This window comes from Seriola lalandi, unplaced genomic scaffold, assembly GCF_002814215.2.
Source record: "Seriola lalandi dorsalis isolate HSWRI2012SDOR001 ecotype SW California unplaced genomic scaffold, Sedor1 jcf7180002054959, whole genome shotgun sequence".
Lineage (NCBI taxonomy): Eukaryota > Metazoa > Chordata > Actinopteri > Carangiformes > Carangidae > Seriola > Seriola lalandi.
The window spans coordinates 386,033-414,011 of NW_019525510.1; the positions used below are offsets into that span (position 1 = coordinate 386,033).

A 27,979-nucleotide genomic window follows, 5' to 3' on the forward strand; every position below is an offset into this window, starting at 1 on the left:
TCAGTTCACTAAGTTCTAAATGTACTTGAAAATATGACAATATGTGGCATATGGGAAACTGACATTATAAAACTTAAAAAATAATTCACGCTCTGAACCGACTGAACAAAAAGTGAATCCGCACCATGTGACAAAGAGACATGGGAAGTGTAAGAGACATACAAGTCGTACAGCAACATAAACAAACGCCAAAATGAATGTATTCTATTTTAATCTACCTTTGAATTGTACCCTAAATATGTCAACTCTTCGACAACCAGAACTTGGAGAACAGTTTTTATCTTGACAACACAAGCTTTCGTTCACCTGTCTAAGTGACCTGTGTACTTCATCTCTCTCTCTCATACACCCAATATAAGATCACTCCATTCATGCATGAAACTGTCAGATAACACCACCCTCTCCCAACACGTGTTGCAGATGCTTACCAATACTGCCAGTTTTTACAGTCAAAAATATTCAAACTGGCATCAGCATCAGACTGAGGAAAACAAAAAATGAAACATTTAATTTTTCATGTTGTTTTTTTTTTTTTCTCTGTTTCTCCATGTCACCGTTTGACCTAATTTGTTCTTTTGGGCTTGTCATGGCAAAGCAGCTCATCCAGCAAACATGCCTGATGAGGTGTGAAGCCTGCGCCCAAATCCAGCTCTCCTACCCTCTGCCCACATTCCAGCTTACTGGAGGTAGACGTCATTCACCGGCACAGTCTCAGGGTCAGATGGAGGCATCCCTATTCGAACCTGAAACCAGTGAGGCAGACCAGAGATCAGTCATTCATAACACGCGTACACAGTCTCGCAGGTAGTCAACTTTCCCTTCAGAGCAGGTGTTGAGTCGCAGTCAAGTAAAATTTGAGCAAAGCATATGTTGTGCACCGAGTATTTATTTTCTTTTATTTAACTCAACAAAAGCACACTTCATTGCATTATACTAGAAAAAAACTTGTACTTTCAGACTATTGTACATGGTGGAGCTAAGCAGGAGAAGCCACTTGTTTCATAAAGTAAGTGCTGAGCTTGGGAGAATGCACGTAAATTATTTAATGTCTGCCAAGACTGAGAGTCTGTAATGACTAAAAAATATTTCATGATTACACTTTACATGTAAACAAACCCCCCAGAGGCAGAGAAAAACAAAAACAACAATGTACCAAATCTTAAACAATCCCTCCATCTTGGATTTTAATTGGGTTACGTTCAAGTCACCCAGCCAATCATATACCTTCATGTAACATTTTGAAATACCACAGGGCTCACTTTTTTCTACAACTTTTTTTTAACTCCTAAGTTAAAATGAAATTCTCATGACAGTTTGACATGTGCAAATCTCCGCTGTCAGAGTAAACAGAGACTGTAGAGTGTACTGTAGGTTTATACAAAAAAAAAAAGGACTTGAAATGTAGGATGAAATGTGTCCGTTATGAGGTGAGGTACTGTGGATGTTTAGATCTTCACCCCTGGCTGGGACAGTTGGCAGGTGGTAATGGCTGGCAGGGTTATCGCGGTTGACATTATGTGGGTGAGGGAACAACCTGGTCACAGTGGTAAAGAGGACAACGCTGCAGTGTTCCAGGTGTGGGTTGCCCGTGGCGACTGTGTGGGAGCTCTAGAAGTCCAGGTGTTTGTTGCCGGAAGTGCCAGAGCCACAGGCTGAAGCCACTGTGGCCCCTCCTGCCAGCTCCCCCCTGCTCACACGACTCACCGTCTCAGATAAGTCTGGGGGCAAATGTAGTCTCTACAGAAAGGGGAGAGAGAGAGAGAGAGAGAGAGAGAGAGAGAGAGAGAGAGAGAGAGAGAGAGAGAGAGAGAGAGAGGGGAGGGGGGGGCAGAGTATTAGATCAGCCTGTATGGAGAAAAAAGAAAGCACTACAGTGGATCAACATACAGTAGATGGTACACTCCAGTGATGTTTATTCACAGAGAGCCATGTTGGGCTGAAATTGCATTAGTTGCTTCACCACTCCCCTCAGCACTGGCAGCGTGGAGTAAACCTGCTAGCGCGCTGCTAAATGCTTCAGAGAGCTTTAGGTCTGTTACAGCTCACAGGGAATATATGTGTGTGTGTGTGTGTGAGTGTGTGAGAGAGAGGTAGGGGTGCTTTGAGCAGTTGTGTATGGGACACAACAGCATGCATTTATGAAGTGAGGTAAGAGAAAGTTTGTGTTCAGACACAAATGTGCATGCAGGATCTGGGTGTGTTTTCACTTGCGTTGATTGCTTTACTGTGTTTGTAACACAGATTATTATGTTCTGTTAATACCAGAGTCAATAGAATCAAGTCTTTTAGCTGTTTCACAGTAAAGCTTATCTGTGGAGCTGCCCTGTGCCAACTCAAAGCACAAAGGGCCACTCATGTAAAGCCCCCTAACACCAACACGCTAACTACTACAAAGCTTAAGAGGGGCTACACTGCTCTGCTCTCTCCTGAAGCCGCAAGAAAGGCCGCCAGTGGCACTCCATGAACAAAGTCTTGAAGAGGTGCTGAGAGCGTGAGAGGAGGTGAAGTGTCTCCAGAGTCAAGTGTGCACCCGACAATGGTGTTGAGTAGCATGTTGCTCGAGTGTCTATCGAGGAAGTTAAATCAGAATACAGGCATACTCGGTACAAGAGAAGTTAAACCCTGTAATTTACCACTGAAAGAATCTGCCATGACATCTGAAACCCACTGGTCAAAGCCTGTGCTCCGAACCCCACCCCACCCCAGCCCTCTAAATCTTCCCTACCCGCCACATCCTTACCCCCTCCAGACATCCAGCTTTAGGAGAGCCCCTCCACTCCCACAGATACTTATCTTTTTCTTAATGACTAGGTGTTTGGGTATAGGGTTTAACAGCGTCATTACTAAGAGATCATTCAGGACTACGCAACACTCTTTACCCCTTTAGGGCAGACTACTTCCTACCTTTGCTTAATACTGTTTTCTTTGGGAGAATTGAAACACCTGAGTCTGACCTGCAAAATGTTTTTACATCACTGATGTTCGTGTCTGATATGAAGCCGCGTGCTCCTGCTACTGTGGCTGACAGGTCGGAGGTGCATCATGCTCAAGTGGTCTCTTTTGTGTTGAGCATGTTGCCTTTGTGTGTGTGTCAGTGGACGGTTTGTCAGGCAAGTAGAGGAAACAAGAGCAGTGGTCTTCATGCAGCCCAGCAGATTATCTGCAGCAGGTGAGCACTGAGACACTGTGAGGGACCTATAATTTAATGCAAGATGGTAAAGGTAAGGTTACACAGGACTTACAAAGCCAAAGATGAAAGATTCCCACTTGGGAAAAGGATAAGACAAATGAGAATAAACTAACTAACTAACTAACTAACTAACTAACTAAGAGGTAGTTCAACACATACATAAACTTGTTTGCTTTTTATTTGTATGCAACTCTTTCTTTGACTCTCTCTCCCAGGCACACACAAACATCCATGCAAACTCATATATTGGCCTTGAGGGGGCTTCCAGAAGCTCTGCTCTGCTTCCACCCCTGCCAAACCTCACCTGTGTAACCTTTCGTGTCTTCAGCTCACTCAAGTGTGATTGAAAAAGAAAAACAATGCATTGATCAAGCCTGGACTCAGTCCTGCTTAGTGCACTGCAGCGGAAACACGGTAGAGAGAGGGGTAGGAGAAAAATCAATCACATATACATCATCCTCAGTGGGTGAGTAAAAAAAAAAAAAAAAAAGACATCACACCGTTGTCTGGCTGTCACGCACCCACGGTCCTGGCTACACCGTGCCTGCTTGGCTCTGGGCTCTGTGAACCCACTGAGCATGTGCAGAGCGAAGGTCAAAGCAATCCAGAAGTGCAGCTCAGCTCCTCTAACCTTTGAGTTCAGGGGCAGATGAGAACAATCAATGGTAACATCAAAGTTGGAGGGAGGCGCAGACAAAACCAATCGATCGGTTTGACACACAGGGAAAAGACAGCCCAGTAACAGTCAGCAACCATCCCGCACATCAGTGACAGCCACTATTAGAGATGATAACAGTTATTGGTTACCAGGGCCATAAGAACTTAGATTAAATTCAGCTCCACTGTAAACAACAGTGTCAACGCAAGTTAAGTGGATGAGGACAATCCATGAAAAAGATTTTTGATTCCTTTTTAAGCTGATTTTGAAATTTACATCCAAATATGAGGTAAGTGCAGTGCACTTGTTTTAGCAGTGATGGCCAACTGAGGAGCTGCCATGAACATTTGCATTGACACCAGATGAATGGAGGTCAGTGGAGGACTTAGACAGACATAGTCAGGGAGGCTCTGAGTCTACTTCCCTACGACCTGCACACTCCATGATGTAAACAAGGACATCCGGAAAACCCTCAGAGGCATAGTGGGGTGTATGTGTGTGTGAAGTCTTTCTCTGCTGCCTGGCAACCTTCACGAGGGTGGAGAAAGAGGGAAAAAATAAGAGAGAGGGAGGGGGGTGCTGGATGGGAGTGGACGGCGGGAAAGTAGACCATTGGCTGTGGTGCACTGGTGGAGGGGGGTATTGTGAAAATGGATGTGTGCCACAGTGTTAGTGCGAGTAAGTGTGGGCAAATGTGTGTGTGTTAGACTTGTGATGTCAATGTTCCCTCCCTGGTGGCGGGCAGGGGTAAAGGTCTATGGTCCAGCTCCGCTCCACAGCCAGAGGGGCTGGGGCCATGCTGGCAACAGGGTGAGGGGTGACAAAGCTCCAAACGAGTGCTAAGCACTTGAAATGAGCCCTAAGGGCCGGCCCACAGACTAGCTTTGCCTAAGAGGGTTACTAATATCACCCCACAATGGACAATTCCCTTCAGCTTACTAAACACCCCAAAGACTCGGTTCTTAAGGAATACAGCGTTTCATGCTTCTTGTAACTGGAACGTTTACAATCTCCACATATAGCAATGTTTCATAGGTCAGAAAAGCCAGCAAATCACAGTTTTAACGTTTTTCTTTTGGTATGCTTTGGTTATGTATATAGCAATGTTATGCAAGTGTGTTATAATCCAAGATCCAAATGGACCAATTTTCCCAACTGGAGCTTACAAGGGACCCACTCACACAAAGCAGTGCCATCAAAGGCATTCCACTGGTGGTAACGGCTTGCTAATGACTGGAGTATTAGGTGCTAATTTAACGAGTCATTTCTTCCATAGAGTTTTAGCCACACTTTCAAATGGCCCGTGTCACTGTACAGCTTAGAACTATGGGAAACCCAACACCTTGTTGGAACACATGACGACTGGTCTGGCTGTTCCAATCAGATTAGCCGATGTCGGAATATGCTCATGGAAGTGACACGATATTTACCATAAACACCTACTTAACACAATCATTGTTGTAATTTGGTCAGCATATTATAAGCTCTATTAAATCGTTGAAATGAGAAACTAAACATTGTATAACTAAGCTGAGGTCATTACAATTGCGGAAGAAATGACGACTAAGTAATCTTGCTATATGCTGTCAGGCATGACTACAAAATCCCTGTTATTGTATTGATGAAGAACAACTAAATAATATAATTTTTTAAGCATATAGTTTAAATGGATTTAGGTACCACATGTCCAGTGTTCATGGACAGTGGTCACATTAGAGGTGGTACCTTTTGCCAATTCCATTTCCATGAGCAGCACAGCTGCAGTGCAGCCACTGTAAACTGATGTGGACGTCTGTCCATGACACCAGGTCAATGTCCTCCATTTCCAGTCCCATTTCTACAACCAGCCAAGGGTCAAAATGGTAGCAGAACGAAATTGGTAGAAATTTCCCAGACTCGTTGGTCTATCCAGTCACTAAACCAAGCTAAATCACCTCCCAGTGGCGTAATCCCTCACAGCTCTAAAGTTACACTGCATTGTGTGGGAAATAATTTGCTGAAGCTATAGGAACTAGTATTAACTTCAGCACACCAAAACCCACATAATGAGGTGATGTGCTTTTCTATTGGAGAAGCAAACTATCATCACATTTACGCTGGTAATTTCAGAGAATACTTCCGCTACCTTGCCAGAAAAAAAATGCAGAAACAACCCGGCATAAATCCCATCACTTTGGTAATTCTAGCCCACCTGCACCTAACAAAAGCGAGAAGAAGCTCTACCTTCCTTTTTTTTTTTTGTGGTAACAAAGAGTGCAACACGATCCCTGGCCTTGCCCTAAGAATAACCTGTTGACTGGGGAAGTTTCCATCCCTCAGAGTTTGTCATTTTTAGAGTTTAAAAAAAATCATTATTTCAATCATCTTCCTTATAGTTTCTAACTCGTGATTTTTATTTTTTTTATTGTCAATATATTTATTTTCTGTCGGGGGAATTTTGGACTTTCTCCATGCATCCCTCACTTTTATTAGCTTATAATGTTGTTGATTAATCAATTTAAGCTTATTCATGTAAGAATGGGTACATTTTCCAACTCTACACTGTTCTGTTGATGTGTGCGCCGTTTGCAAATAGTGTAAATGTGAAAGTAAAAGAGTGGAATAAAAAGAGTCTAAGAGCGAGAGAGGAGTAAAAAGAAGCGAAACTACACTGGGGCTCATCTCAAGTTTCTTTTTGGTAATTGGGTGATGGTCACCTGCTCGTCATGTCACCTGCTGCCTGATCCAGGATAATCTGAGAGGCAGGCGTGCACACAGTCAGGCAGACTGACAGATAGACAGATACAGACACAGGCTCCTCATCTCTTCTGCTTCATGGCTAATGCATCTGACAGAGTAGGCAGCAGGCAGGCAGAGAGATGAGTAAGCATTTTGAGTGTAATTATATTCCCAAACACTGGAAGAATGGGAAGGGACTAATAACTGACTGAATTTCATTAAAAGTGAGCATGTCCAAACAGGAAATTGATTAGCTGACAATATTTCAAGGTTTTTTTTTTTTAATACCTAATGGAATGTTTATTCCTGTTCTCTTGAATCACCAGCTCCTCACTTACCCTTCACGCTCCACAGACTGATGTAAAACAGCATTTGATAGTATGTCATGATACTAAACATGACATGCATGGGAATCAGTTAGCTCCGCGATGCTTCTGAATAACCAAATGGACAAACAAGGGCCAAAGTGTAACTGTGCTGTAACACAGCAACTTGACTTGTTATCTCCGTCGTCATCATCTTCAACTGAACCCTCCTCTGGGGGCCTCTGCTTGGGCCTGTCAAGAGCTTTGACAGGGGAAGCAGCGTGGGGCCATTTTGTCTCTTTTCAGTTCGGTTTTGTTTCTCTTTGGAGGGCAGTGTTGGTATGGACCGTGGGCGCTGTAGAGTGAGGGGGCGAGGGCACACTGACCCCAGTGGTGCTGGGTAGTAAGGGGGGGTGGGGGTGGGGGTGTGGGGGTTAGTTGGTGTTATGGACTTGGGCACAGCCAGGGAGTGCTGGTCCGTCCCTGGAGTGACATGGTGCCTGGGGAAAAAGGGAGAGGGATAGAGGGCGTAGAGTACAAACATGTCTAAGTGCTGCCTTCACTACCGATAGGCCCATAGCAAATAGTGCGGCTGCATGGGTTATGACAGCATATCTGGGGGACCTCTTGTGCCCTCCACCCCTCAAACACACATTTTACCCCTCAAACCATGACTCTGATATAAATGTCCTCAGGATAAAAAAAACACTGACACTTTTGGTAAGAGCAGGTTTTCCAGTGGTACAGATGCCCTGTTATAATAATCACACTCAGGAAAAAAATTCTTAACATTCATTTTTTGAATCTTAAAAAACAGCACACAGCTAAACAACAGCTAGAGGTTAAAGCTATAGCTTAGCCTGCTATTCAGGCAAGTAATCCATATTTCTTCTTTGTAATAAAATTGTTAGGCCACATTGAGTGTTTACATTTTTAATAAAAGGACCATACTACAGCACAGAAAAGTATGAGAAATTAACTGACTATAAATACTTGGATGTCAGTAATGGTCTAAAATGATAGTTTGACATTTTGGGAAAAAAAGCTGATTTGCTTACTTGAAGAGACTTACATACAAAAATTCAAACCACTCTCATATCTCTCCTTTCTATAAGAAGCTGGAGCTAGCAGCCAGTTATCGTAGCTTAGCATAAAGACAGGAAACAATGTGAAATAGGTAGCCTGGCTCTGTCCAAAGCTAACAAAATCAGTCTGCTAACAATGTTGATGCTCACTAATGAACATGTTATATATCTCATCTATTTAATCTGTACCAGAAGTAAAAATGGCAAGCTGTGGTTTTATGGGGGATATGTGCGGGGACTATTTTTTGGCCGGGAGACACGACTTCCTGTAGTCTCCAATGTTTCTCCACTGTCTCCAATGAATTCCTGGCAACCTTGTGGTAATGAAAAGGCAGAGAGTGAATAAGCGCATTTCCCAAAATGTTGCACTATTCCTTTAAGATCCCTGCGCTGACTGGCTCTGTCACTGCGTCAGTCACCTCAAACTAAAAGCCCGAGAATTACCAAGGATATTTTGTCATGTATTATTCATGTATTTTTTCCTGTGTTGCACTCAGTCTACAAGTGCACACACCCATGTACAAAAAGACAGACGGATACACACTGCCACTTGCTTATGCATGTGTCACACAGAGGTATTTACAACATGAGCACACAAAGCAGACTAGAACAACTAGGGTTTCCTTTAAACCAGCCTTCCCTCCGACAGAAAGCCCCATTTCTCCCTCATCGTTTGTGCCGTGATGGAGTTCACGCAGTTTACAGGCATAACATTTGGCAAAGCGAAAGGTCGTCTGGAGGTTACTGTGTCAGCCTGGGTAAGTGGCTGACCCCTTGAGAGAGGTGGGGGCGTTCACTCCCACAAGAGGAATAGTCCGTTGTTGTGCTCGCAAAAGACCAGCACTGAATGAGGCACACTACAAGCAGAGAGACTATGACACAAGGCAGAAGATGATAATATATTATCTTCCATTTAAAATATTTCCAGTGTCATATAATGTTAAAACTCTCACCGCCTGCTTACTTGTACTTTTCCTGCACATAACATTAATGCATTGTAAGCCAGAAGACCTATATGACATAGCTGTCTGTTTTGTCCCTGCTTGGTTCCACACAGAGCAGCCCAATAAAGCAGCATATGTCGTCCTTCTCAGTAAAAGGAGATGGACCATAGATCACCACAAAACTACCGGTCTGTTCCTTTGACTGGGATTTCCTCGTACATTATCACGGCTTTAGGTTCACCTGCTTGAAATCTGCAGGAACTAGGCGAGTAATTAGATGGACCACACAGACAACTTTGCTGCTGCCAACATCTACCTGCATTCATGACACTGAGATTCAGCAAAGGAGAGTAGAGGAGACATGAATATTGACAGAGAGAAGTCGACCAATTGGTGGTGAAACCGTAAGTGAAGCCCTGGAGAGAAGAGAAACCAGAAGGAAAATTCACCCACATGACCGAATGATGTAAAGGGGACAATAAATGAACAGTGTGAAAGCATATGATGTTCACAGTCTATGAGTACACCTGAGACAGGTGTGCTCACATTGCATTTAACTGTCTCTGACACAACTGTGTAAGATAATGTGCTGAAGTGTTTGCAAAACTTTTGATGTCTTTGTGGTTGTATATATGTGCAAGAGTGTGTGTGTATGTTTGCATGCATCCGTGTCTGTTAGTCTGCCCAGATGAATAAAGGGGGGTGGGTATAATCCATCACCAGTTGATAGTCCTCACAAAAAAGGAGCCCTTTTTGCTGAGAGGACAGCCCTTGTGTGGACAAAGACCACCATACTGGGGACTTCATAGGACCCAGCTGAAAAGGTGTTGCCCAGAGTAACCCCATTCACATTAACAGGCATGCTGGCCAAAGCCAGTCATTACTGCTGACTTGGACCAGCCGGGCCACACATAGACCAGCCTAGAGCCTCTAAGGCCATTCACTCCACATCAGCCCACAGGCAAACAGCCTGAACTCTGCCACTGGGGAGCATCTAGAATTGTTACCATTCTATGCGACTGTCTGTCTTGAGAGCTTCAATATATGCAGCCTTTGAGTAAATTTACAAAGAGCAGCAATATACAGTTTTAAAAGGGCAAGATTGGACTCTTTGCCCATTCATAAAAATGTTGTAATAAAGCAGTAAAATAAAAAATAACTCACAATTTATGTAGCAATATAAAACAAATCTACAAAAACAACTGGTCCAGTGTCTACCTAAGCTGGGCCTTAAACTAAACAGCTGTTCCAATATCATATCTTGGGTAATAAACAAGCCAGGGAATGTCTTTGACTTCCACCAAGTAAGATGAGACAAATAGGAACTTCTGGAATTTACACAGTTGCAATAACTCTTTCACATGGACATCCACTGGCCAAGAAGTAAGTATTAGTGTCACTGCAGACAGACAAAACCTCATTTTTCATCATCTAACATTTTCCAATAAACATTTGCTTAAGAACAGAACAATTTACAAAATTGCTGTAACACATCAGATGGCCTTTCTTATGAGGTGAACGATTAGTGCAACAGACTGTATCTGGCTTTGACATGGCAATATTCAGTTATTCCTTTCTATCCACTCATCATCCCACTATAACACTGTCATTTGTGACAGTATGAAATGAGGGTCACCTCTTCCACAGTTCCACAGTGGAATGGTATGAGAGAAAAAGCAGAAGTACACTCAAGGGACTTGTACTGGGATTGCTGGAGGCTGAAATGCTTCGTTTCACTAATCCACTGAACTCCTAACAGCAGTCTGGAAAACCCAAACCTGACCCATTCTCCATCTCCACTCTGATGCAAACTTACAGTATTATAGAGCAAACCTTGCAGAAAGGACAATAGGAACAAAGAGGGGCAAAATATGTTATAAAAATACTGAAAAAACGACAAGAAATGTCAAATCTGAATTTCAATATTTTTGATTCAAATAGCAATTTATGTCAAGTGTAGCTACTAACATGTAGTGCATTGCATCCACTGACACACAAACACACCTCAGTCTCCTACCTTTTCCTCTCTCTATTTGCCCTCCACCCGCACCCCGACTCCACCTCCACCTCCACCTCTGCTCTCCACTCCAGTACACTCCCTGTGGGCAGGTGGTTGTGTAAATTTAGCCACAGCTAGGTGAGGTGCTTCCTGGGTAGACTGTTGGCAAAGCCACCTTTAGGGTGTTCAGGATGTCAGAGGGAATGAGACATCACCTCTGCTGCCCTGTCAAAAAATTCACCACCTTCCATTTCCCCCACAACCTCTAGGTCCTTGAAGCATTGTGGGTGATGGGAAATTCTTGTTTTGTGTTTTCTAATTTAGCCTGAAACACATCAGCCATTACCTAACCTAGAGCGGTGGCTGAGTGTTAATTGTGAAGCATTACTAAAGCCATTAAAACAGTGAGCCAGGGCCTGGGGAGAATGCATGCTAACGTTGAAAATCAGAGAGACAGTGCTAAATGCATGCGATACCCTTTCTGCAAATGACCCCTTTAGGAGGATGCACTGCAGAGGATGTCTGGATTTCAAAACAATAAAAATAAAAACAGTTTTAACTCAAGAAAAAGTGATTGCGGTGATTACTTTCAATCTGCAATACTCCATCCATTAAAGACCCGATACAGCGCTATTAAAAATACAGACTTTTCAGACTGTTGTAAAACATGACATTTAATATCAAATAAATGAAACGAACAGATTAACTTTCTGTTACTCTTTTAGCAATTTAGCATCACAAATCAAATTTGGGTCAATTGATTTTTTTTATAGCGTTACATTAAGTGTGGGACAGCATTTGAAAGAGCACTTTGCACCTATGTGATCATAAAATTATAAAATCTAGCAGCTTTAGTGGTCAGTCCTCACATAGTAGAAGAAACTGGATCAAAATTATGTTTAATCAAATAAAAACAAACAAGTTCAAACACTGTTCATTGATTGTGTAAAGGTCGGAGCTGTGCCTAATATGAAGCAGTAATAACTGATCTTTTAAATGAGGGCCACATTAATAGATAGAAAGCGTAATAGGTAAGATATTAAACGTGAAGAGGGTAATTTCTGGCTGTTACTGCTGGTATAATAAGAATTTATTTATTAAGGTACAGAATAATAAAGCAAAATAATCTGTATTTTTTGGCTATATTTCTAAAACCCGAATACAATAAACAAAATCACACAGAAAAACTCTAAAGGTCTGAAGCTCCAGTCAATATTTGGAATAATCAATATTCAGTGTAGATACAGTGTCTGCAGCTATAGCATGCTGCGGGAGCAGGTTGGTTAGTAAGGTGACTTTCAGTTACTGTAATGATAACATTCATTTCCTAATTTCCCAAAACTGCAGTTGAAAAAACAAACAGAATGCACAAATTTAAGTCCAAAGTTCACACTAAAATGTTGCTCTAATTTAATGTAATTTCAGAGTTATTCATTTTGTGGACGAATTCCATGAAACTTCCATGGCAAAAAATTGTTTTAAAAGAAAAGTGAAAGCAATTCTGTGGTTAGGGCGGTTAAGTTTATTTGTCAAAAACCTTTGATAAAAAAACCCCACAAAGCTTGAGGAGACTGATGAGTAAGAATATTATTTTGACATGTATAATTAGTCCACAATTATGTTCCATAAATTATAGTTTAAATAAAAAAGTAATGTTAAGTACAGAGATTGATACAGACTGCTGGTGAGTTGAAAAGAATAACAAAATTGGAAAGCGTTCCAAATGTGACTATCAGCTTCTTCATTCTCCCCGATGCCGAGTTAGGCGTTTTGCTGGGAAATGGGCGGCCTGCCAGATTGGGGCCAAGTCAGAGTTGTCAGGGGATTACAGTTCTGCCTTGCTCACTGCAGGGGGTGCGGAGTGGGCCTCAATTACCCTGGAGCGGTGTGTTTGATTTGGCCCGGCACTTTTGGGGACAGACCAAAAGCTGAATAATGCACCATTAGCAACTCAAAATCCTGCCCTAAAATGAGTCCACTTACGCATCACATACAGTAATTGTGTGTCTATCAAAGGCTGGCAGGTCTACACCAATTACCCTGATAACAACAAAACAATCTATGCATAATATTATTTGCTGAACACCTGTGGGCAGCCTCAAACATCCAAGCTCTCCTCTTTAAAACTTCAACAGCTCATTCAAAGTCTGGCACCAGCACACTGCGGAGAAATGAAGTGTTAACTTTAGAGTGCTAAAACACGAAAATGCAAGGTTTCCCTCACATAATATGGAAAAAAATGTGTGATGGTAGAACTGTTTATGTTTGTATTTATAAATAGAGGGGGATGACAGATAGAGGGAGAGAGAGTGTGTGAGAGAGACAGAGAGAGAGAGAGAGAGAGAGGGTGATCCCCCTACTCTGGCTACAGTTGGAGCTGTGCAATTGAATTTCACACGATATGAGGCAGCAAATGGCATGTAAAGGCTGAAGCGTCAGACGGTTGCTGCCACACGGGCCAGACAGATAAGGGAGGTGTAAGTGAAATCATTAGGTAACTCTGCAGGACATCAGGGGCAGTTTGAGGTTGGCAGGGGGCTATGAGAGCCAAAGGTCCTCCTTGAGCTCCATTGAACACCCACTCAGCCTGATATACATGCACTTACAAACACACAGGGAAAATCACTTATACAAACACAAGCCGCAAGACAAACAAGGACTCAAGACAGAGACAGGCAAACAACCAAGCGCTGTTTTTCCCTCTCCACCCGCAAATACATGCACATGAACACACACAAGGATATGTACTCATGCACGTGTACACACACACACACACACACACACACACACACACACACACACACAAACACCACTTCAAACTGCAGACGCCTCATTGAGGTATCAGCTCCAGTGATTGTGTTTGTCCACCTGGGTATGAAAGAGCCATTCTGGCCTGTGTGGAGGAGACAGCAGTGTGGTACAGCTCAAGCCGGAGCCCAGCTAGGCTACGTCTGTCTCAGGCTCTCAGGGAGGGGAGCAGCCAAGTGTGGATGCACCTCATTACCTCACTCATCCACACACCAATTACCCCTAAATAAATACACCCAGCCCACAGGCAGCAACAATGACATCCAGCCTGAAAGGGAAGAAAGGACGCCGTTCAGAAAGCATTTGCAGGCACAGAAAAGTGCTGTTGGATAATGATGAAAAAAAAAGTACAGAGAAAAGAAGCAAAAAAGAAGAACATGCAGGGGGCTCCAAGTCTTTTAGAGAGCTCAAAGACGAAACGGAGAAAGAGAAAGAATGAAACAAACACCGAGCAAGCAGAGTGAAGTGATTCAGAAAATGATAATTTCTTGCTAAATTTCACCCAACACATCCGCAAATGATTGTTGTGACGAGGGAGGGGCAAAGTTTAATTGTTTTAATGCATGCAGCCATGAGATAGCTCTGCCACGGACTATAATGGTGATCACTGTAGAGCAGACACATATTTGCATGTAAGACGGACCGCTTGGGGTAACGGTAACAGCAGTGTGTGTGTGTGTGTGTGTGTGTGTGTGTGTGTGTGTGTGTGTGAAGGCCAAAGCACACTGGCTACAAAGAGAACAAACTAGCAGCCAAAGAGCTCCATCCCAGGAAAGTTTGACAAAATATGGCAGGTGGCATGAAAATGTGACAGGAAACACTCTGAAGGCACAGAAAATATGGGAAAACAATTTAAGCTGCTAAAAGTGAAAAGTCTCTGTTACTAGAGTGAGAAGGTGAGCAAAGGATGCAGGGAAGGTGTGTGGCAGAGAAAAGAAGACAGATGTGTTTTCAGGGTAGGGGGGTACAAACGAGAGAGGAAGCCAAGAGTTCCTTCATGCCCCTCCCCTCCCCACTCTGCCCACTTTCCCACCTCCCTCCATGTGGGATCTTTCTGCATGAGTGACTCTGTCATACCTGGGGGACAAAATGGTCTCTCTCCCTCTCTCTCTATCTCTCTGTCTTCCTCTGTCTGTCTATCTCTCTGCCCCAGTTCCTCCCTACCCCTTCTCTTGTATGTCTGTGCTGTGACTGTGGTGAGCCGACCCTGGTTAGTTGTATGGTACTGTGTGGTAAATGAGCCTGAGGACTAAAGGAGTAAGTATAAAATATCATCATCATTAATAATCTCTTAAAAGGTTTTAAAAGATTCTAAAGAATAAAAGACATTAATATAGTTTAATTCTAAATCGCAATCTTGGCACTCAAAGGCAAAAAAGATTATTCATTTCCTCCTCCGACACCTGAACAGTCAGGTGATGGGTGGAACTGTAGGTCATTGAGGGTGGTGTGGAAGGGGGGTGCATCAGGATGTAACTCCTGATAGGCTGTTCTATAGTCACCAGGATGCACAAGAACATCCCGCACTTGAAAAATAACCCACATGACCAGAGCCGGTTGGTTCACCTGACCAGAGGCAGATTCCTGGTTAACAGAAACAGCGGCTGGGAACGTGTCAGTTTTCCACGCCGTTGATTTGATGTAATAAACAGAAGGTGATGGACAGAATGGAAGTGAAAGGAGCAGGTTTATTAGGATTCCTTCCTGACGGAAGGATAATTGAGGGAGGGAACGCTGCATGCGTCTGGTGCCACAGGTGGGTGGGGTAGTGTCAACATGCTGTGGCAGCATTGTCAGGATTCCTGGTGTACAGCTCAACCCTCAAAACTGCATGGGAAACCCAGGCCTCTTAAATACACAACACAACACAACATACAAGGCCGGTGAAGACCTACTGGCCTTTTACTAACCACTGTGTCTTTTGCACAGGTCCAGCTAGTATGACCTGCAGCTGGACCTAAAAATAGAAAGGCCCCCTCACCCTTTCTCCCTTCTTCTTCCTTGCTTGACGTTGCCTGGAGGTTCCTCCTGGGAGTTCCAGTGCTTTTAATTACCTGCACCCTACAACACCTACACATGCTGTTGTCAAACCCTGCAGCGCCCTTCACACACATGCACACACACACACACATTGTGAACACATCACACTGTCTTAAAGGTTTATGTTTCTTGTTTTTATTTGATTAAGGTCTGTAGGCCAACACACACACACACACACACACACACACACACACACACACACACACACACACACACACACACACACACAGCACTAACGTTTCCTCAGAAAGCGTGTGAAGAATGGAGGAACTGCCATGGCAAACATGCCAACAACGAACTCCAGCAGCAGAACCTCCTTCATAGAAAGGTTTGCGTGACCTGTGAGATTTCACACACTAGCTGTGCCTGAGAGGAATGTACAGGAGATATGTAGGATCCTCCAGTTCACACCCAGAGATGCTTGATGATCTGAACAATCAATCAAACAAACAAACAAAAGGAAATCATCCTGCTTTTGTTTGTGGGCAGGATCCGGCACGCCAACCAGTTCTGTTTTTACACAAGAAATGGAAATGATTGAATTCACTCACAATGAACTCACAACCACAAGTCTGTCTGTGGTTTTTAAATATAATTTCCCATACAGTTTTTTTTATTTTTTTATTTTAGCTTTGAGGTCATTGAGGTCAGTGAGACTTCAGTTCAATATTATTAATCCTTAATATTTTTGAACACTGCACAGTATGCTGTGCAAACTCTATATCTCTTTGGTACAATGTTTAGCCTGACTTTTTAGCTATAAGAAGACCCTTCATTATAGCGCCTTTGCTTGTTTACACTTAACCAAACAAATGTGACATATTCCAGCCCCAGTGTGTGACTTTGCTGCTGGAGTTCTACAGTGTTGTAGTGTGACATAAAACATAAGAGTCCGAGCATACGGGCGTAACGTACAAATCAACAATGGAGGGTGAACTGGAGTTGTAGAGGTGCTTTAGCTAGCTGCGCACCTTTTGACATATTTGACAAAGTTTCTGTGCATCATATACAACGTGTTGATTCCTTTAGGTTTGCTGCTAACTTCTTCTTCAGTCACCTATAATTCCCCGGTGGCGGGTCGCACACTTGGCACATCATCATAACGTCACACTGCGTCCCGCGATGCCAGCTTTCCCTTTTACAAAGATATCAATTCGGCCCTTTTGCGGCCTCCTCTGCCGGCAAAAAGGTGGAACCACAATATCCCCCCTTTCCACCTTCATACCGATTATAAAGAAATACAAAGTGGAACAAAGGCACAACATTTTTGCCTTGAACCTTGAAAGTTCCAGGTAGATTATTTTGTAATGCAGTGTAATTCTACTGTTCAACTCGATACTGAGGATACTGAGGAGGATAAAATGACTGTCACCGTGATAACCGTCTTCAAGTCCCTTGTATCTGAGGTAACACAGCTTTTGTTTTTTTTAACTGTAATGTTTTCAGTCTGAGTGTCTGGTAAATCTCATACATACCAAATTTGTGGTGACCTCCATCTGATCAGTCACACCACAAGTCAAACTAAATTTTCTATACGTAGAATTTTTACATCACTTCAACAAACGATTAGTCATGATTATTCACTGGTGGTCTAACGTAAGTAACATTAGTGATGCTAATAAGGAAAGATGGAAGACACTATGGGCCCTCCTGTACTTCCTCGTGTAAATGATGTTCAGTTTACTTCTGTATGAGCACGCCAGGTGTCACATTGTGTTATTGTTCGTTTGCGCATGCGCAGGATCATCAGGAGCGTGACCTGTTCAGACAGGTGTTGGTGAAGCTTGTTGTGTGAAAACAGGATTAGTATCCTATCTGAGGTCTTAAGTGTTTGGACTGTAAGCATGCATGAAAATAGAGCACCCTACATTTAAATACTTACTATACAAATAATAATGCCTCACTTGTTTTGTCTCCTAATGAGTAGGAGAAATCATTTATAACTATTATGTGGAAAATATGCACATGGAAAAGGTAACTTTAAAGGTTCTAGTATTTACAAGATGAGAGTTCGATTATCTATATTACAATTTTATCATCATTAACACACATTATAAAAGCATGTCATCTGTTCACCCACTTGAGAGATCTCCTCTGAATAAGTCAGAAAATGACAGAATTTATTATAAACAGGGCTGTGGTAAGCAGGCTATAACTAGACTTATTGTAACATTTGAGTCGGAAGAATTTTGTATGGTGTCAGCTTTAAGGTGATTGGGTCTGAATGTGTCATTTCACAATGTAATCTCACAATCACAATCCCCCCCATGATGGCAGAATCTCAGAATTAGCAGGACAAAAACTATGCATCCCAGTATACACTGGCAAACACACATACTTCATCTGCCAAATCCCTAAATTAACACCTTTTTGGTGAGAAAGCTCAATTTGGAACATATCAAACCAACACCACAGCTGGCATTCAAGGGTAAAATTAATTACTTCAGATACATGTGCTTCCTCTCAAAGTGGCAGACTTATTTGCATTGAGGAACATTCAGCAGAAGTAATCGATGCACACACAAAATACGGCCACCCGATGACCCCAGCCCCGTCTCAAAGTCCCTCCCCATCCCCAAAGCCCTGACGGCTCAGCCATGCATGGAGGAACAAACACAGGTAGCAAGAGCAAATCAGACTGCAACAAAACACAGAAACATGAATGGGAAGCATTACAATGACGGCCTGGAAGCGGGACAATGGGCCCGCTATTAAACAAACGGCAAATCCCAGGATGGGCTGTGGGAGTATGATACAGATTACAGGCACCTAGTTCCTGCCTGGGGAACAGGGGAGAGGGAGAAAAAAGGACACAATATTGCAATCTGACAGCTGACGTCTTCATATAAATGTATGAATTTACATTCCAATTAGAGGAAATTTACATCTTAATCACAGCGAGCAGTGTGTCGGTCCCTCGGTTAGTGTGTTGCTACGGTAATGAGGTGGGATGCTGCTGTGCTCTCTCATCCAGACAGTGATCTGTCAGCAGACGACACCTCCCTGTTATGAGGGAGCTGCACCCTTAAATGCAACCGCCACCACGATCCAGTAATATTCGTCGAAATCTGTCTTAAATACCAACAAGGTGTGGGCTGCCACCCGAGGATAATTTGCCAAATATGGAGTTTGAAAAACATCAAACATATCTTAAATACAGTGCACTGAACCAGGAGTTTCTTTAACTGTCACTCAAGTGACAAGCTTTCAGTATTCTATGGCATTCTGTTTCTAATTTCCATACTAATAATGGGTATATTATCTTTAATGGTTTGACTTTGTTTTATGGCATTTGAAATGAATGGTGAAGCCGTCTGTGGAATTACTCAAACATATCTTGTCATCAGATCACATGCTGCTCTGGCGCTAACAAAGGCAAAGTGAATGGGTGAGATGGAAGGATTGAGAATCTATCATCAATATCCTACTGGTCATCATATACATGAATGTAAATCCTAACATCCAAGCTCCCGCTCCAGGAAAGCACGCGATGAGTCTGTCAGAAAGTGTGTGTATACTTGTGGGGAGAGAAGAAAGTTGGATAAGTACGGATTGCTGAGAGGAAACAGTTAAAGTCTGCTGAAAGAACAACATCTTGTTCAAGTTTGTAAAGTCTTTTTGTGGACACTTGTTGTGGGTTTGCTCAATTAGCAGACAAGAGCAGTTGGTTTGAGGTTTTGGAAGGGAAACCACACAGACAAGCCCAAGGCCTGGGTAGGGTCACTTTATAAGCTCACTAGAGAGAAAGGAAGAACTCCACACTAACATCAATTTTCATGAGTTCAGAAAAGGGATCGTTTAATGAAAACTTCTAACTTTGCTGAAACAACTTCCACCCAGTGAAATCATTTACTTGTAAAGCAGCACCGATTGCTGACAATGCAATCAGGAGGAGCAGATTAGCCACCACCACACAGGAGAGCACATAAATCAGTTTAACACAGGCCTTTGCCATCTTCACGCTTGACTTTAATACAGGGATGTGTGAACAAAAAATTGGAGGTAAATGAGGCATGGCTTCTTTATCACCCACCTCGTAGCCAATCAGGCCTCTCCCGTCAGAGACACTGCTCTAATGGCTGATATCTATGGAAGCAGCCTATTACTGGATACTGTCTGTAATTAAGACAAGTCAGATTACACCGGGCCAGTGCCTAGTCTCTGATATGTAGGCTTCCATTAAGGCCAGAAGTGGTAATGCACTTGTGTTGATTGAGAAAAGAAAGAAAGGCTCGTGAGTGTCCAGGGTCGGTGCCCAATGCGTCCCCAAACATCACGTGGGGCGACATGTGGGGCGTGGCTGGGATTCCACTTTAGCCTGCAGTGTGTTTGGAGAAGATGCCGGGAGGGTGCACACACCCCTTTTGGCACTTATCTTGCATATCTTACTCTTGCAGATTGATTCCCACAGCAGTGCTGCTGCGCCTGTGCACTTCTCTCAGAACATCCAAATGAGATCGCCTATCTTTTTTTTCAGGTTCCGGTTCAGCAACTGAGTGTAGTTTGAATTTTCACCATGATTACAACTTTCTTTCTTTTTTTTTTTTATTATCTAAAACAGACAGCAGCTTATAAGATGACAAGCTGACTTTGTGTCTGGTAGCAAATGAGATGAAAAGGGTAAATGTGAAGGCAGTTAAGTTGGAATGAGGGGCTTGAAATGTAGAGAAAGCAACACTCTTAAAAAGCTGACTATGATTAAAAAAACAGGAGTGGAGGGAGGAAGCGTCCGACAAAAGAGACAGAGTGAGAGGGAGATAGACAGAGGGAGAGCAAGTGAGTTTGAGATGGGAAAGCACTTCTTTCTGTACACAGAGTGACCTTGCTAACACTCAGCCTACTCTAATATTCACCACTACACATGCTTTTGTGCGCTATTCCTTGCCCATCTAAGCACGCAAACCCTCCTCTCAGTACACACACTCCTCATTATACAATTTCACTAGCCATTTATTCAAGACTTACACAGGCATTAACACTCTTGCTAAGATTCAAAGACACACACACACACACAAACACCAAGATGTGCAATCTATTGAGGGGTGCAAGAAATTCACTGTACTGATTTAATTATAATTTTGTGCATTCCAACTTCTGTCTCCTTGCACTTCTGTTGATGCAGAAACCTCAAATGAGGATTGCTGAATGTCAGAGTGTGTTTAAGGACGTGCATCAAAGGAGGTTGTTAACTTTCATGTCCTATGAGATTTACTTGGAGAGGGACGCTCACTGGGATCTTTTCTCTTGTTGAGGCCAGAATGTTATTTTTAATATGAGTAAAACAAGTCACTCAATAAGTGAAAACTTTGGATGTCTGCAACAGAGACATAAAATATTCCCATCATGCCTTTGAGTGAGCAAACAATATTGAATTTCTTCAAATTTTTTCAACTTAGCCATTGTATTTGTCAAACAAAGTAAAGTAATGAAACAGTGTTTAGGAGACTCAAAAACAATACCGTTGCTATAAAATAACCAAGGCAAGTAAAGATACACTGTCAGGACTAAATGCACGCTAAACACAGGCGCAGCAGCACACACACATGCACACACACTCATGCGCATTCACTGTGGGTGATGAAGCAAGCGGACATGACGTCCCCATACAAACAGTATGTGTAAGTGAGCGTACAACATCAGGCCATCAGATCACTTCCCTCTCCAAACATGAAGTCTTTAATAGATGTGAAACTCCAGTCCCTGGGTCTTTTCACACCACTGAGTTACAACTAACACAGAAGAACAGAAGACAGAGGATGATAGAAACAAAAAAAATAAAACAAAGGAAGACACTCCATATTGAGCAAATACATTTATGATGAGGGGATCCAGCAGAAATGTATATATGATTCCATTTGATTTACGCAAACACTTCAAGACTTGACAGAAATATATATAAAAAAAAGATTCATAAGAATCCTCAGACTAACATATGGAGTAACCTTTGTGGCCTTCCGGGACTCGGGGGGTGGTGGTGGGGTTACACGGGGGGGTCTAACGCTCCGAAGACCGTAGGCACGCTAGGGAGAGGTGAGCTGTCACCCCCCATTACGATCACTGCCTGAGCTCAGAAAGGGGGAGGGGTAGGAGGAGTGCAGGCAAAAAAAATAAATAAATAGTGGTTCCTCGCTAACCGCCATCTAGAGCCATCCCCGGGCCTCAGAACCCTCAGTCTACAACTGCCTCCTGGGAAATACTTGCACGCAAGTTGTCCTCATCCCAGGCTAGCAGTGGGGCATAATGTGTATGTGGAGGTAAGAGGAGGGGTGTATGTGTGTTGTTGGGCTGTGTAAGCAGAATGTATGGATTCTGTTTCTTACTTGCTTCACAGAGACGGGACAAACAGATATGCAGTGGAAGTTAGAGTGAGCATCTCGCTGCATCTCTTCTTGTTATTAAAGTTTAAAAAAAAAAGACAAAGAAAAGGCAAACGGGTATTTTATTTTCAATCTGCTGTGATAAGACTTCCGATTTAAAACACTTGGGAGTAATCAATAACTGACAGAATTTGTATACTATACTAAGTCCTTTGCAAAATTATCTAGGGTGGCACTGAAACTGCATTAAGATTATACTAAAAAATAATACATGTCAGCCTGAGCACAGCAAAGAGACATGAAATGTTCTTGCTTATTATGGAGCACATAAAATGGTGCAATATTATATGCCAGTGGATAAGAAGCTTGCCTCAGATTTGACCTTTTGCTGCCTTTTGTGTGGGTTTGGGTGAGCACTGCTTAGGTGCATTCTGTTCCCCAGATCCCACTCCTAACACCCCTGTCACTCATCATCACTCATCATTGTTAGGGACAAAAGGAAAGTTTGGTTAAGCCACACACTGGAGTATTCTCCCACCCAGTGCCTCCCCCACCTTCACACATTCATGTATGTGTGTTAGGTAGTGCGCACGCGCACACATGCACACACACACACACACACACACACACACACACACACACACACACGCACGCACGCACGCACGCACACACACACACACACACACACGCACACACACACGCAGTCAAGGCACAAAGAAAATTGTTCTATTTTTGCCGGATAAATACAAGACCACTGACTCACACACGCGCCCTGATTCATGGATGGGGTCACAAACGTTTCGATAAGGCGCCATCACCTTGCCCTCTAACTTGCCTTTTGAAGTGCAGGATTGTCCTTCCAATGGCCCCTTTGACTCATCTGCTGGGTGTAATTAAAGTCTATTCACGGCTCTATATGTGTCCTAACTATCCTCCATCATCTGGCCAGGCCTTTCAATAGCCACCTGTGAACTCTGAAGGACAGGGACACTTGCCCTCATAAAATTCATGAGCACTGTTACATTCAGCGGCCGGCTAACTTCTCTCAATGGCCAACACCGCTTTAAACAACTCTGTGTTGACTGTTGGGTGAATCCTTTTTAAATACAACCATATTCACAGTAGCAGGGGTTAAGTAGCTGCCATGATTAGCTGAAACAAATGCCTTTATGGTGTGCGCCGAGATAAAGAGAAAGAAAGAGGATCAAGAGACCCAATTTGTTTTTGTCAAGCAAGGACTCATTGAGGGATTGCTGACAGAGAAAGCATTTAGAAAAAGGCTAAGTGTCCAACTGATCAGGCATCTCTAAGCCTACTTTTGTTTGGGATGCAAACAAATGAATGAAGTAAGCACACAAATTCTGTTGTGAGGAGTCTAGAAATTATGGACTCCTCACAATAAGACTGTGTCCTTGTGTAGACAAGCTTTTCAGAGACATCAAGACACGGTGTAGTGAGAACGGAAAAAACAAGCTTTTAAAAATGTTGACATTTGACTGTCAACCTACACAGATATGACAAAGTTTGTCATATCTGTTTGTCAAAAAAAATTTGTTAATTAATTAATTAATTCTTAATGTGTTTTAATCTCAATTTGTGTAACTGTGTATGGTGTCCTTGAGTGCCAAGAAAGGCGCCTTTAAATAAAATGTATTATTATTATTATTAAAGTAGTTTCATAAAGTAGTACTGTTAGGGATCAAGTGTCTATATGCATCAGCCATGGAATTAATGTTAGCTCATTATCCCTTCACCAAATAATTTTATACAACACAAAAACATTTGTCGATAATGTCAAACAATTGAAGAGGAGGAAGAAGAGACTTAACTTTTTTTATTTTTATTTTTTTTTAAAAAGCTTGTATTAAAACTATCTGAAAATTAGTGCAGACAGCACCATATTTAAAACATTATCTGTGTTTTCAAATTTGTTCACATTTCAACAGCGTAAGATACATAAACACTGAGCAGACACACACAGAAATACATACACACACTCCTCCTCCTGACCACCCCAGGACACTGTGCGGTGAGAGTGTGGGAAAGTTATTTTTAGGACCCAAGCAGAGAGCCTTCCTGAGTTTGATGCTCCTGCTCCGGATCAACATTCCACCTTTGAACCACTCCGACCATGGAGCTGTTTGTGCTCCATGATGGCAATTTTAACTTTCTCTGTGGACCAACAGCTGTGAAGTCACTGCTTCATTTAAAACTGGACAATCACTGCCTTTTGCCACTTTGTAGTCAAGTCTCAGTAACAATGGTAACAATGTTTCAGGGCAATTTTATAATGGGCATTGTTTAGATTGCTGGATTATTGACCTCTGAAGGTTTGGACTTTCAAATACCAACATGTGGTTCTTTTTAAAACATATGCATGATTGCAAATTCTAAGATCCTGTGCAGCCTAACTTGCAGAGTGACTAATTATTTTATCGTTTCTATTAAATAACAAGTCTAAGGCTGCGTCCACACTATTACATTTCCATTTTGAAAGGTTTTAAAATGAAAACTATCTCCGTCCAGACGAGCATTTTAGCTCTGTATCAGAAAATAATCTCCATCCATACTAACACACCTGAAAATGCATATCACATGACCATTCACGTACAGTGGGTGTGTGTGGTTGGTTTGTCGCAGAAAATACTACGAACGAAGAACAGCAAAGGCAGAATTTAACTGCATGACAGCTGGCAGCAAAGACAACATCAGAAACAACGTCAGAAACGCTTGTAATTCATTATCCATGTTGCATGCACTACTGGTAGTCGTGACGGATAAGACCCAATCAGGAGGCAAGCCTGGTGTCTGTGTCATTGTTTCTAAAGGTCTCATTTTCTGCCCATCCAGACTACAATGCAACCCCAGAGTTTTCACACTAAAACAGGGCCAGTAGCATTTCCAAAAGTCTCAGTTTTCAGGGCTCGAAAACGGAGTAGTGTGGACGCCAGGCATAAGTGATGTGTTTTAAAACTAAAACATATCAGTGTGGTTTTAGTCTTAGTATTAGGTGTACATAACCAAGGATCAAAAAAAAATCAGGAATTAGGAATTATGCCTGAATATGAGGAAAAGCAGTAAAGTTTTTTTTACAAAGGATTTACAGTGAACACATTTGCCAGCCTTGCCAACAGTTTTTAACACTTGCACAAAAAGTGCATGGACCTAAGGCAAAATTAGACCCTATTTTCTAAAAGGAAATAACAATGAAATGATTCAGAAGCCAAAGATACAGCGAAGACCCAGTTTATAAGCACCAGGGGGCCTGTGGTTCCCCAGTCACTACCATTATGCTAATGGAGAGCCCTTTCTGAACACACTTATGAATACCCTATAGTACCACAAGACCCCATGGATGTAGGGTGGCATGCAAGTTACAGCCTCTTTCCCCTCCTCTCTCTAATGGGAGCTGAAGACAACTAGGACTACTTTAATCAGGTCTGAGTCCAATGTGGCCAGTCTAGTCTGATGGGGGCTGAGTGGTGCATGGACTATGTTAAGGGTTCATTGCTCACTGATGAAACAGCTTCACTTCCAGGGCGAGTTCATGCAGACCACACTCTTACTCAGACTGGCAGGAGGAGCACATATGCCCTGTTTTGTTTTGCTTTAACACTGTCCGATTGCAAGAAACGTTTCGGTGTTGTGATAATTCAGTACAGAGGGCAGCACAGCTTTGACTCGACTACAGAAACCACAACTGTTACTGCTTTTTCTCCCTAGGCATTTGACAAAAAAAAAATCTCATTGGGGACTGTTTTAGCCTTAATCATTTCTGAACCTTGACCTTGTCGTAAGAAGCACATCCTCCATGCGCAGGCTACCTTGGTGCCACATCAGATAATGTATGCCACTGTTGGGGGCCAGATTTGGTGTTAGAAGAATGGCATTATTGAAGTGGGTTTGGTTTTCTAAATTAACAGAATTAGCAAACATCCGTCCATGAATTTATGCAGCAAACCTGAATAACGTGAGGGTCCCACCATGCACAACAAGCAACCCAAAAAAAAACTTGCATGTTTGCACCCTCCACAAACCCAAGACCAGCATTGAGACCTAACAAGCTGGACCTTTTCAAACACACATGCACATTTGCAGAATAGATAAAATCCCTCTTAAATAATAAATGTAACTCTGATGTATGTTGTGAATATTGTTCGGCTGAGGGGTACGATCGCGTGCAACTGACTGGCCCACACTGAGCTCTCACTCTCTCGTTCTCATATATGCACAAACCATAAGCACACCTCATTCCAAAATGCGACAGAGGCTGGTGTGCACCAACGGAGGACGTATAAATTATTCAAGTGGAATATTATTCCAAAGGTCCATTCCCATCTGATCATGATTCCCAAGGCAGATGTAGGAATCACAGGCAGATGTGTAGAAAACCTTTTTTCTGCATGCTACTAATAGGTTCAGGACATCCAGTAAGGTTATTGTTCATATTAAGTTTATTGTCAATCTGCAAGTCATTGTGATCCACTACTGGAAACAGTTATTGCCCTACAAGTGCCTTGGGGAGGGACTGCCCATCCCCCCCAAAAAAACTAAGAAAAAAAAAAAAATTGTATTTATGTTATTTGCCTAATTTAAGTGCACTAGTGTCATTTCAGCTCAGTGTGAGGGTCTCTACTGCGTTCTACTCTCATTCTCTCCTTTTCTCTGCTCTCTGTTTAACCGTGTGCGTCTTAGCCCCTCCCCACAAACGCAGAGCAAAGGAGAGACAGGTTGACAACTCCTTACGTAAAGTGCAATAAAAGCTTTCCAACAAGTGTTAGAAAACCAAAGATGGGCAGACATCGACCCCGAACGTCTGAAAGTCAGGCCAAACTATCCACGTTTTTGTAAACGCACAAAATCTGGCAAATGTGGTGAAAGCAGTCAACTTAGGGGAAACACTGTATTGAATGACCCAGTTTAGTTCTTTCTCCGTATGAGTTCTTTTCAATCCTGGCTTTTCTTTGATCTTTAGTACCAAGCATTATTTGAGACTTGGGGAAGGAGATATACGACCAGGCATGGAATACAAACAAACATATAAACAAATACACAGACAAGCCCTGAGGCCTGGGTCTCTGTCTAACATGCTCTGCATTCTACAATTCTTTCTTTCCCTCCCTTTTTATTTCTCTCTCAATAAGACGGTTTGGTGCCTCTGAGGAAAAGCCCTCATTTTAATTAGACCTGACCTGAGAATCACTTAACTGCTCCTCTCCGCTTACGCCTCCCCCCTCCTCTCCAAGCCTTCGCTCTGTTCCTCACATAGGTCCATTAACACCCTTCCCTCGGCACCCACAGGCTTCAACAGGGGGCAGACACAGGCGTTGTCTTAAAGACGTTTTGAGGACATGCCAAGAAACATTAACCTACTCCATACACCTCCCTTGGACTCTTTCAGTTCGCCTTCCTCTTCTCCTAAAGACTTCTTCTACTCAGCACAATCATCATCTTCATTCCTTTTTTCTTCTCCCTCTTTGCTTCCCCTCTGCTCGACTGAAGAGTCTACTCAATTGGCTAATGCCAAGTTCATGTTATGTGAGATGGAAGGTCATTGGACGCGAGAAGGTTGCATGATGCAGAGTTGTTAGTGTGAGGCTTACAAAAATGCACTGCATTGTCATTCTAACACTGTGTGTTTGCTTTTTGTGGCACTGGGCAGCCTGAGTGGGGGCCTGTTGTTTCAAGTACCTGTGAGCCGATGAAATTCAATCCAGGAAGTGTAGTTTGAGGAACAGATCCATCAGTCTCATGGTCTATCAGATGCAAAAACACTGCACAACAGTTTATAATACTCTGAAACCAGTTTTTACAATTGACGCAGGCAATGTCACAGCAGCAATAATTTATCTTTCACTTCAGTGATCGCACCATAAACAGCACAAAAACGGTATTCGTGTTACAGAGTAATCTAC

At 42.7% G+C, this 27,979-nt stretch overlaps 1 protein-coding gene across 1 annotated transcript in view; it reads right to left on the reverse strand.

Moving 5' to 3' along the window:
• Nucleotides 1-868: 868 nt before the first annotated feature.
• elp4 (elongator acetyltransferase complex subunit 4) overlaps nucleotides 869-27,979 on the reverse strand; it is a 53,230-nt gene continuing 26,119 nt past the window's right edge. Inside the window, exon 10 of the mRNA XM_023395233.2 lies at nucleotides 869-1,737. Coding sequence (XP_023251001.1) covers nucleotides 1,609-1,737 — 129 coding nt within the window. The 3' untranslated portion in view covers nucleotides 869-1,608. The remainder of the gene's footprint in view (nucleotides 1,738-27,979) is intronic.